Here is a 12,530-nt window from a genome sequence, read left to right as displayed (position 1 = left end):
TTTTTGTGTCTCTTACCTCTGAATTCATTCATTCAATCATTTTTTTCATGAACTGCAGTCGCACCTACTGTCACCGAATCACTGTCGCTCTGCCTTTGTTTGCAATTTACTTTTTCTCCTAACATTTCATTTTCCTCCTGGGATCCACGAGCTCTCCTTTTCTTCAATTCATTAGGTTTGACAAACATCAGAAAAACCTCATTTAGCGTGAAAAACAATGAGGAAGTCACACCGGGTTGCTCATGCATAATATCTGCATCTGTCAGTCAGAATTAGGCGGGGGGGGGGGGCAAAGGGGGGAAATTGATTCTATTGTTGTGTTACTTCATTAATGAACAGAGCTGATTTCTCCCTGCAGGGAAAATGAAACTGATGGGAAAGATTTGATAATATTATGTACAGGGAGACATTTAAAGCAACGGTTATTATACACCTTCTGTAAAGTGAAAACATTTCTTCAGCTGCTTCCTGTTTTTGAGTTGTTTCTTGTTCAAAAGAGGTAAAACTTTGGTTCACATTTCCTAATAATAACCAAATACATTTGTCAATATAGTGAAACCCTTTATCTGTGTAATTATATACCGATGTGGATTATGTGGGTCCAGTTACAGTCATGAGGGGGCTTGGTTTGTGCAGTGTTATCAAATCTGTATGATTATATCCATACCAGTCCACTTGTAAGGTGAAATATGAACGTTCATGTCAGTGCAGTGATTTCTTGCATATGGGGACTCATGATGTCATCCTTTGTTCTGTTTCATTATTGTTAGAAAAGCTGTTTTATGTTTTTACAGGGCACAAAATGAATTGCTCGACATTTCACCCTTTGATCCTTTCATTATGTTTTTCATAAAAAACATCTGGGATGTAGTCATTTCAAACCTCAGGTTTCCTGCCTGTACGTATTACAGTGTGTAATAATGCTGTTTATCTACCTGCAGGCAAACTGTGGTCCAGGAGTGTGAAGGTGGCCTACAACCTGCTGCACAAACTGGGAACCAAACAGGAACCACTTGTCAGGCCTGGAGACCGGGTGAGTAAAAAAAAAAAAACTCTGATACTGACAGATTCACAAGAGTCAAAAAGAAAAGTCAAGAGTTGGCATGATATGATAACATGAGGTGTGAGGGTCTTACTCGACAGACGTGTTACTTGGCTGGTCTGACATCTGATGAAATAAAGATTTGTCTTGACTTTAGACTCAGAAGTAAGGCCATTCAAGTCTTTTTGACTTGAAAAACTCAAAACTCTGAAACCTGGTTTCAGAGAGGAGGGTCATCTTGACCAGCTTGTCTGGATGATTTTGAGGCCTTATTCTTTGCTATAATCTGTTAATCGGCCTGAACTGCCTGACATTGAGTTCAAATGATCCAGTTTGTGTTTGGAAAGAGGAGCAGTGCTTCTGTTGTACCCCAACCAATCAGTAGAAGTGTGTAGGGATCTGTCCTGCTGACATCACTTTCAGACGTCATGCACCTGTTGTGATGGTGGCAAGACGTTTTTCACAGTGATCAAAGAAATAGTTGATATTTTCCAAGTTGATTTATATACGGTCACGTGTTTATAGAACAGTGCGGATGTAGCTACATTATATATATGGGTGCCACTTTACAATAAGACGACCCTTATAAAGGATTTATAAATGGTTTATAATTAGGTCATTCATTTGATTGTAAACACTTTATAAATCATAAATATACATCAAGTTAATGATTACTACTCATTAATCTTACTAATGGGTTACTACCATTTATACCTGGTAAAAGGCGCCTTATTGTAAAGTGTAAAATTTATCATCATTTATTAATGCGTTACCAGTTAAAAATGGAAGAAACTCATTAGTAAGATTATTGAGTAGTAAACATTAACTTGATCTTGCCAAATAGTGAGCCTGCATCAATGTATAAAAACTGTGTTATAACTAGTTTATAATCGTTTGTTTGAGTGTTAACAACCGAATGAATAACCTAATTATAAACCATTTATAAATCCTTTATAAGGGTAGTCTTATTGTAAAGTGGTACCTATATATGTCGGTATTATTACTGTGGATGATCATCAGTGCTAAAAACTGCATCTACAGTCATCACAGAGACAGAATTCCAGTTTCAGTTGTTCTTCTTGTTATATTGGGGTGGACGTAGGAATCTCAGATCTGTCCAAACTGTCTGCGTGGCTTGAAGCCACTAGAGGTGGAATGCAAAAGTGTTTGTGTTTTAACTGGATTTAACAGAGCAGAGCCCAAAAACTCTCTGACACAGTCAGAGCAGCTGGGACGAGCAGTTTCTCAACGTCACCTCTCAAGGTTTTTCTGGGTTCCGGCCAGGAATCCTTGGCGACCGACACATGGCCGTCACTCAGCGCTTTAAAAAAATGGACGTGTGTTGTCCGTCCTTCCTTCTCTGTCAGTACAATCATCACATCAGACTCAAGGCCTCTTTACCCCGGCACTCCACACGTGAAGAGATGATGATGCTGAAATGGAAAAGGGTTCAGTAACGGTCCCACATGCGACTGCTGCTGTGTGACACCCCCACTGTCTCTGTTCCCCTTCGTCTTGTCCCTCTTTCATCTTTATTTTAAGCTCAATTTCCCGCTCGACTGGAGGCTAAGTCCAGACTGGCACGGGCCAGTGTGTGTGTATGTGTGTGTATGTATGTGTGTGTGTGTGTGAGTGTGTTTTATGTATCTCAGCCGGAAGGGTGTGTGTTTTAACTACTGTACGAGTCCTTTATTCTTCCCCCTCAGTGTGAATTTAAAAACTGGTCTTTTTCACAGTTTTACTGGAGCTTTAATAAGTTGCACACGCAGAGAAATTACAGCCTGGTTGTGTATTTCGACAGACAAATGTGTCTTCCAGGGTGATTACAGAAATGAGTTTTACTGAGAGTGTTTAGAAAGCTGAGGGGAGTTAATTACACTGAGAAATGATACAGGAGTTTTTATTTTATGAACGTACATCAGAGCGTTAGTAATTCCGTGGTAAAACAAGCTCACACCAGTTTCGGGAAATGAGTCCGGGGAAGAGTCAGACGTGGTTTTGTGGATGTGATTTGACTTTGAGAACCAAAAATGTTTGCAAGGTAGAAGACTGAACGTTTGTTTAATTGTTTTATTTGTGTATAAAACGGTGGTTTCCAACTTTTTCCAACTCATGGCCCATTTGAAAATGTTTACAGCCCACATCTGACCCCCGTAACAAGACAGAGGCCAAACCATGACTCGGAGCACACACATTCAGGATTGAACTGAAAGCAGGGAATGCTCAGTTTTTCTATTTTTGTTTGACGGAGGAGAGATCACTTGTTGTTCGCTCTCTGTCTTTGGACTCTCTTTCCCTTTAACTCTTCCTGTTGCTAACCAGCTATCCACTTTGATGCTCCAGTCTTTGCCATGGATGTAAACTTTTAGCATGCAGTCAGACTGAGATAGAAAACAAGTGTATGATGTGGTCCAGCAGCAACAACATAAAAGTTCCTATCATTGTGTCATCACAGCCTCAATTCCAGGAAATTTTTTTTTAAAAAACATTTAAAACATTATTTATGTTTTATATGTATATATATATATATATATATATAGTCATATATATATTCATCTTTCACCAAAATTGTAACTTACTGTTTTGCAAATGATTTGCCGGCCCATTTGCAATACCTCTCCGGCCCACCAGTGGACTCTGGCCCACAGGTTGGGAAACACTGGTATAAAATAAATGGGGGAAAGTGACATGTTCCAGAGGCAGGAACTATAACCCCACAGTAAATCCATAGCAATGTTTCTCTCTGGTTATTTTATCTGTAGGTATGAATCTGTTAATAAAATTGTATTCTCAAAAAAAAAAACAAATAAAAAAATTGATTTAAAAAATAATACTTGCAGTGGAAACACTATTTACAATGTGTTTTAGCAAAACGTTTTATTCTTTTCTACAATAACTGCATAGTCAGTGTTTTCCAACTTATTTCTGTTTCCTTTTCTGTGACTGAAAATGTCTGTTCCTTCTGCATATAATAAAATATACCACCACAACATTGGGGTATGGCGTCCATACAGCAGTGTAAGCTTCATATATTATCATCCAGTCAACAGGATGATATCAAAATGGTATTGTCTAGAAATGTGAATAATGTCAGGCTGAGCGCGGTGGCACAGAGCGTCGTGCTCCTCCCCTCCGCTCTCTCTGGCATCATCTGCAGCTGAAACCTGAACGTCTCCAATGAGACCTGCACATGTCAACATTAGTCCTGGTAAAGGGTCATGACATCACTCTCATTCACTCAGGTGCACTTAGCTTATAGCTTCAACCCCATGCCACACACACATAGACACACACACACACACACACACATCCAGTCTCGTCCAGTATATGGAAGCTATTAAGCAGCACTTAAGCTGGGATTCACCGTTATCATCACAAGCAGCAACTGGAGCCGAACTGGATCCAACATGGCAGAGCCGGAGTTAAATGGTCTGCTGCTGTGGCGATACAGAAGCACACTGGAGCTGGTTGTTGTGTTCGTGTGCTGTGTGAAAGATGGCAGATAATATGTTTCCCGGGTGGTTTCATGGTGTAGATATGATCGTCAGATGAGTCAACTACAAGGAGAGTACAGATAAATGTACAGGATGAGTTCTTACATCAGTAGAAATTAAAATGCTAGGGCCTCTGTTTTTACTTGAGTGAGCTCTGCCAGCATCACCTGATTCTGTGGGTATCATGGAGTTTTGCAACTTCTGAGCTTCTGCAGAAAGTACTCCCTTACATGAAAGTTTTTATTCCTCTGCACCGACAGCCGGAGCCAGAGGAGTATTGTTATTGTGACTTTTAACCGTTTAAACTGGAGAGAAATGAACTGAGAGAGAGAGAGAGAGAGAATGAAATGGAGGAGAGAAAAAGAGTGATGCCTCACAGGTTGACAGGTAGAGAGGAAAGCATAGCAGAGAGTCGAGGAATTAGAAAAAGAAAACAGAGGAAGGAAAGGCAGGAGGAGTGGCTTAGGTTAGAGAGAGAGAGAGAGAGAGAGAGAGAGAGAGAGGGGCTGACCAGATGCCCCCTGAAAGATTCAGCTTTTATTCTTTTCTGATAAGACCCATTATCTGCATGGATGAATTTCTGGCTCTGTGGCGTCAGTTCATATCAGCGAACATCTTTCGGAGTAACACACACAAAGAACATGCTGCGAGCACATTTTCCATATAATTCTTTTTTTTTTTTTCTTTTTCCTGACTCTTTGGCCTTTCCCGCTCATTCTGTAGTTAAACAATCATCTCCACAGTAGTGATGAGCAGATCGGCTCTGATGTCATCCATGTAAACATAAATCATCTACCTGCCACCCAGACCTGCACCTCATCACACATTACCAGTATTTCTCTGTGGGATATTACGGGTGATGATATGCTAACATATTAAACTGAGGTAGGCAGGTTTTAAATAAATAAATAAATGAAAATTAAAAGAAGCATTAATAAGCACTCTGTGTTTTTGTTCTTGTGTTTCATTTTCTTTGTATATCTGGTTGATGGATTAATTTAAATATTTGTATCCCTTCCACTGCATATATTATGTTATTACTGTTTCTTTTGACTTGTTTCTTTTTCTCATTTTTATTCTTATTTTATTATTATAAATTTTTTCTTCTTCTTTTTTTTCATTTTGTAAATTTTTTACATTGAGGTGAGGTTTTAATAATCGCCCTAGATGGCTTTCTGACCTCACCTGCACATCCACCTCATAAAAAATGATATACAATATACAATGATATGTCCGTCTCCTTCTGCCTGTAGGTGGCGCTGGTCTTCCCGAACAACGACCCCGCTGCCTTCATGACGGCCTTCTACGGCTGCCTGCTGGCTGAGGTCGTCCCTGTGCCGATAGAGGTCCCACTGACCAGGAAGGTAAGTGTTCTTCAGGGTGCACAACCTCAACTAGGACTTGATCAGTTTAGTTCAATACTAACTCGACTCAGTAGTGATTCTTATGTAAATTCGATGTAAATGAAAATGGCAGCTGTTTATTGGATGATGTTTATCAGTTTTAAATCTATCAAAAAAGAAGGATGGTGACATTACATGGACATTAAACAGAACATTTTGACTTTATGTAGAAGGTGTTTTGCAACATTCTTAAGCCCCATGAGACAAAACCTGTCAATCTGATAAACTGTTACCATGACGACATAAGCCCTCGGTTAAACTTTGGGCACGGTCTTGGTCGGATATTGAAAAAGTCAACACTGACTTATATACAAATGACCATATATATGTAATGTCAGAAGAGAGGATCAGATCATTCCAGTCAGGCTGAACTTTGTATAGAGCAAGAACAAAGGACAAAGGAATGAACACAGATTGGTCAAGATACATATCAACTGATGATTACATCCGATCACAAACACCCACGAGATATACATACACGTGTCTACTACTCATATAGATATCCTCAGACACAAGAAACCTGGAAAGTCACGTAAAGATCCGAACCGTGTGCAGCTCTTCGTCTTTAAGTATAAACAGGATGAGGAGAACAGTGAACTTCTTCACATTCATTTCTAATAATACAATCAATAGCATAAAAGAAACTCCTGATTGAATGAGTGGGCAACTAATGATTTTACTTCATCATTTTGGTATTAAAAATGATCAACCAGCCATATAATCTTCTTTTACTTCCACGATTATCTAAAAGAAACAAGTTGTAGTTCTCAGAGAAGAAACTTTGTGTTGTCAGATTATCCTGTTGGGTCGATTTTTGATCAGTGGTTTTTGATGGTTTGTAGTTTTGAGAATTATATGTTGATTTCTTCAGTGTTTGAAGGAATATATTTCTATATATATAAACCCTGAGTTCTGGCTGAGAAGCAGCAGCAGCACGCTGCTGATAGAGTGCAGCTGATGGAAACAGACAGTGATGGAGAGCTTGTGTGTTTTCAGGTGATTGAGAAACAGTCGGCCCTCAAGTGGTCAGAGGAGTTTCTTCTTCTTCTCTTTCTTCTTCTTCTTCATGTCAAACAGTGTTAGTGAGTTGAAAGGAGGACATGCAGCAGAGTCTCGCAGCGCTAATTCACACCAGTCAGTGAAGCTAATTCTCAGTTTGTGGGGATTGTATTAAAGACGTGAGTCACGGCGCAGCACAGAACACACTGAGCTCTGCTGAGGCGTAATCACAACCAAATGTCTGTTGTTGCTGCTGTGGATCTGTCTGAGTCACAGTTTGGATGGATTGTCGCCGGGCGCTGTCGTGTCCTCAGGACGGCTGACGTGTGTCTCAGGGTCAGTGGAGGTCTGAGTGTGACGCTGTGGATTTCAACCTTAAGAAAATGTTTTTTTAATTCATTTTCTTTTCAATCTTTTTACTTTTCTCTAAAATAAATGTACAAAAAACAACAAATAACAAAAACAGATACATGTCTAAATAAAACAATAGAAAAGTACATAAATAAATAAATGAATGGGAGAAATAAACCATGACGTGCACGAAGCATGTGACTTAAACGTCCACTGAAGAGATGAAAAGTTGCTCCAGATGAAAACATCACATCTGTGTGGAGCAATGAGGAGACTGTGACCTTCCTAAAATTCATACAGTACATGAACAGAAATGTCACATTTTCCACATTGTTTTCTTTTGTTTGAGGATTTTTAGCTCTTTTATTATTTTGTTGTGTCGTTGCGCTCTCTTCTTCTGCAGTGGTTTAATGGCACCAACTCGATAATTAGCTCCACCAGCTGTTTCCTCTTGATGCACCAACACATGGAAATGCACATTCATTTCGACAATTTTCTGGATATTCTGAAGTTTAAAATAACTTCATTTTGAACAAAGTTCTATCTCATGTATCATCTGCTGTTATATCATGTTTCAGGCATATTTAAGGCTTTATCTCTTTACTTACACCCCAGTTATTTGGGTTTCTGCAACAGTTATACTATAAACTAGTCTGCCTTTATATTCGAGTGGTGGTCCGTATAATTTCACCTTTTACCTGTCTCTGTGCAACTTCAGCCAAATAATATCTCTACAAGATCCTTTAGAACCTGGTACATGTTGAAATATCACAAGTAAAATACAGTAAGACCAAGGGTTATGTGTAATAGACATATTTGCCAAAACCATTCTTACTGAGCTCTGCTGTTACATCATCAGCTAGCCCAATAATAAACTAATAAAATCACCTTTTAAATCATCCCCAATACCAAAGAGAAATTTTAGATTAAAATGACGTGTTTTCATCTGATTGTAAACACAATAAATCATGGAAAGCTCATATTGAGTTGGAGAAGAGCAGCATGTTAATGTTAGAGAGCAGAACACATAAAATATCTGGCAGATTATTATCAAATGATGCAGTTACTAAATGGACAGAGCTGCCTACTCCTACGTTGAGTGGTGAGTGTTTACAGCTCACTGAGTGAAACTTTTATTTGTGTTAGTTACAATATGAATCTGGTAGAAATAGAACTTCCTGCTTAGGTCTCTGTACATTTCTGACCGACTCCTGGAGCTTTAGTTTGAACATCATTCAGTCACAGATGACGTCCCACAGGAAGAGAAATCCATTTCTACAAACTAAATTTAACAATTCCACTGGGAAGGTTTCAATGATTTAAGCAAAATCCAATTGTATTAAAGCTCCATATAGTATAAAGGCAGATGTCCATGTGCTGTTTGATTATAAAGCAGGTCTAGGTTCTATATTAATACTGTAAAAGTATCAAATCCTCAGTCCACAGAGAAATCGTCGTGTGGATGATTCAAGCAAGAGAGTTTCATGTCAATCTCAGTGTTGAAGCTTACACCCAGAACCCTGGAAACCCAATCTAACACCTCCCACTTTGCACCTGTAGAGAACAGAGGAGCTAAGCAGGACCCAGAAACACGTATTGATTAACTACAAACCCAACCCAGCTGTTTAATCACGTTTGATCCGTCTGTCTCTCTCCAGGATGCCGGCAGTCAGCAGATTGGATTCCTGCTGGGGAGCTGTGGAGTGACGGTGGCTCTGACCAGCGACGCCTGCCACAAAGGGTTACCCAAGAGTCCCACCGGAGAGATCCCACAGTTCAAAGGTCTCACATAAATAAACGCACACATACATCCTGTCATCACACCTGTGCACATACCAGCAGTTTATCTGTGGCTACACACACACACACACACACACACACACACACACACACACACACACACACACACACACACACACCCAAGTCTGTCAACAAGAAGTGCTTTTCTTACAGAAACGTGAGGAAGTGTATTTTAAAACACAGTAAAGTAGAAAAAAAATCTGTTATAATAAAATTGAATTAAATATAAATGGACTGGAAATATTGTTATAGTGCAGTTACAAGGCAGTAATATATAATGAGCTGACAACACACATGTGACAATACACTGATGTGAACACACACAACCACTCATACAGAGGTCAGAGGTCAGAGTATGGCCGTGCTTCTCTTGTTTCGGTGCCGCTTTCCCGTGTCTCTCCCGTGTGGGATGAATGGAAAGACTGATGGCAGCAGACAGCTGGCTGGGTGATGGATGACAGGATGATAGAGAGACATAGAGAGAGAGAGAGAGAGAGAGTCAGTGAAGCAGTAATGCAAATCGATAGAGAAACTACTGACAAGACGGAGGAGAGAAAGAGAACGGATGGAAGGAGATGCATGATCGAGGATAGAGAGACATTAGCAGTGAATAGAGAGAGAGAGAGAATCTCCTAGTGATTAATAACGACTGTTTGCTTTTCAGTAATGGATGTATAAATAGCAACGTGATGCCGCCAGATTTACTGCTCCTCACTCAGCATGGATTTAGGAGTGTGTGTGTGTGTGTGTGTGTGTGTGTGTGTGTGTGTGTGTGTGTGTGTGTGCGTGCGTGTGCGTGTGCGTGTGTGTGTGGCTCATTAAGGTGGAGTGCTCCTCTTATTGATCAGCAGGCTTTAAACTCATCTCATTCACATGGCTGATTGTTTCTTCTGTCTCGCTGCCTGGCAGGAACATCAGCATTAATTCAGACATAACAGCTCTCACATACTCAGGGTTTTTACATTCGCTCATCTTCTGCCATATAAACACTCAGCGCTGAGCAGCACGTCATCCTAATGATGAAACTCTGTCTTTGTGACAGTGGGAGTAAAATCTATGCATGTAGACGCTCAACATGATGCTCTCCTTGACCAGATAATACAGATACAGATATATATGATATATTTTTCACTGATATGCTTAAAATATCTGAGATTAAATTAAACGGAGGAGGGTGTGGATGCCACTTCAGGTCCATGAGAGTGAGATTGACACGTCTCTGGGTCCTGACAGTTCTGAGGCCCTTCCTGTGTCTCCAAACCATCAACTGGCTGTGACACAGTATCTGCATTTGCAGCCAGGGGCAGGGATACAACATGGGATACCTGGGATGCCGATGACATGGCAGCATAGGCCTTCATGGCTCTGTCAAAGGTCAAATATGCCACCTCCAACAGACTGGGGTTGGATGGACCCAAAGCGATTAGAGATCACTGTGGTCAACTGTTCCACAGGCAAACAAGTTCCCCCTTCAGCTCTGAAAATGTGGCTGCAAGAAAGGCTGCACAGTGAAGAACAGGTTCAACAACAGCAACAAAACAATCACTGTGTTTTTGAAGTTTTAAGCTAAGTTTTTAAGGTCGTATGGAATATTGTTCTACTCCCTACAGCCACTGTGTTGTCAGGGTTGATTAACAAAACGATTAAGCTTGTATGCAACAGACAGGACGTTATAAAGTCTCGCTTAGGTTCTGGGATAAAATCACACTGTGAGACACTTCATCTGAGCAGGTTATGGTGTCGTATATGGTGTCATTGGAATCCTTGACCATCACAACATGGGCGGAGCACCTGTCTAAACCCACATTACAAAGTGCTTTACACAAGACAGCAAAAATAAAACATGCAAGTCCTATAAGGCAACAGTAAATCAGAAATACAAGTGTCTTAGTATTTGTGCAAATAGATCAAAGGCGGTGTCACCAGCAAGAGGGAGATCAGTAAAAATCAATTAAAAAAAAAATTAAAAAGTAAAGAACACTGGAGGTGTCAAAATCCAGAACCAGTCCTAGTACTGATCCAAAATCTGGTTCCAGTCCCAATCCAGTCTAAAGGAGGTTCAACAGCTAAATCAAGATATAAATGTTACAATAAAAATGTCGCCAACATTCCCAAAACAACTGAAGACAGGCCTTCCCAAACATTAGTTTCCTTACCCATAATCCTCTCACCAAGACATCTTTTCATACATTGGAGACTTAAGTGGAGGTTTGTTTTGTGTCCTTGTGTGTCCAGGCTGGCCCAAGGTGCTGTGGTTCGTCGCAGAGTCCAAACACCTCTCCAAACCGCCCCGGGACTGGTTCCCACATATCAAGGACGCCAACCAAGACACTGCCTACATCGAGGTAACACACATACACACACACACACACACTGATACCAACACTGAAGCGTGTCTACTCGGGGGCACTAAAACATTTCCACTCGTGGAGTTTCGGTCATTACCGTCTTATGAATGGAAATCAATGGTGTTACATGTCTTTTGAATTAGAACCGCTGCTTCTCTGCCGACTGCCGGTCAATGCTATCATCCCGTCTGATTGATTTGAATTCACTTAACGACCCCTCGCGCAGCTGGGGCCTTAATTGCACCGGCAGCAAGGTGAAATGTCTCCTTGATTGCGCCACCGATTGAAAAAGGCCGAGAGGGAAAATGATGAAAGAAGAGGGATGATTGAAAAAACGATCGACCTTTAGTTTTTTTTAAATTTTATTTTCTTGGGCTTTTGTGCCTTTATTGGACAGGATAGTAGAGAGAGACAGGAAATGGGGAGGCAGAGAGAGGGGGAATGACATGCAGTAAGGGCCCGTCCGATGCAGGACTCGAGCCGGGGCCGACTGCAGCGAGGACTGTAGCCTCTGCACATGACACCCCGACCTTTAGTTTTTAACAGAAGCTGCGACTCAGACAGTCGAGACAGATGAAATTACTGTGCATCTTATTCCTGTGGCTTCTTTAACATTTATTTGAAAGATAATGTCTCAGTTTTTTATAACTTTAATAGCTTCATTTTCATGCCAGCAGTTGTTTTGTCAGATAGGTGCCAGACTTTTCAGAGAGAGGAGATCTTATTTTGGAAAGAATGTCATTGATTACTGTCGACTCCACAGCACTCAGACATCATTCTGGTTTTGGAAACTGAGTAAAAAAGAAGCTTAAATCCAGCAGTCAATACTTCTACAGCTGATTTAGCCCTCAAAAATATATTAATATTAGTATCACAGTGTCTCAAGATGTACTGTATTGTTTTATAACCTACACTGGTAAACAAAACAGGAGTCAGAGGCAACGGACTCGCTGTCATTGTATTTCATGTGTTGTTCTTTGGTGGACTGTTGCTAATTGGCTAATAAAAGGTCAAATGATGAGGAAGATTTGTAAGTGCCTCACCTTTATGTGCAAGAGCCAAACAACCCTGCAGATATACAAAAGATTTCTGT

General features: G+C 40.5%; 1 protein-coding gene across 1 annotated transcript in view; it reads left to right on the top strand.

Moving 5' to 3' along the window:
* The window catches only part of LOC111647059 (disco-interacting protein 2 homolog C), a 296,922-nt gene that overhangs the window by 247,534 nt on the left and 36,858 nt on the right, over positions 1 to 12,530 (top strand). Inside the window, 4 exon segments of the mRNA XM_087171235.1 lie at positions 942 to 1,033; positions 5,790 to 5,900; positions 8,948 to 9,071; positions 11,325 to 11,434. Coding sequence (XP_087027361.1) covers positions 942 to 1,033; positions 5,790 to 5,900; positions 8,948 to 9,071; positions 11,325 to 11,434 — 437 coding nt within the window.

This window comes from Seriola lalandi, unplaced genomic scaffold, assembly GCF_002814215.2.
Source record: "Seriola lalandi dorsalis isolate HSWRI2012SDOR001 ecotype SW California unplaced genomic scaffold, Sedor1 jcf7180002054982, whole genome shotgun sequence".
NCBI lineage: Eukaryota > Metazoa > Chordata > Actinopteri > Carangiformes > Carangidae > Seriola > Seriola lalandi.
The sequence above is the reverse complement of the archived record's forward strand: the minus strand, read 5'-3'. Positions and strand labels throughout refer to the sequence as shown.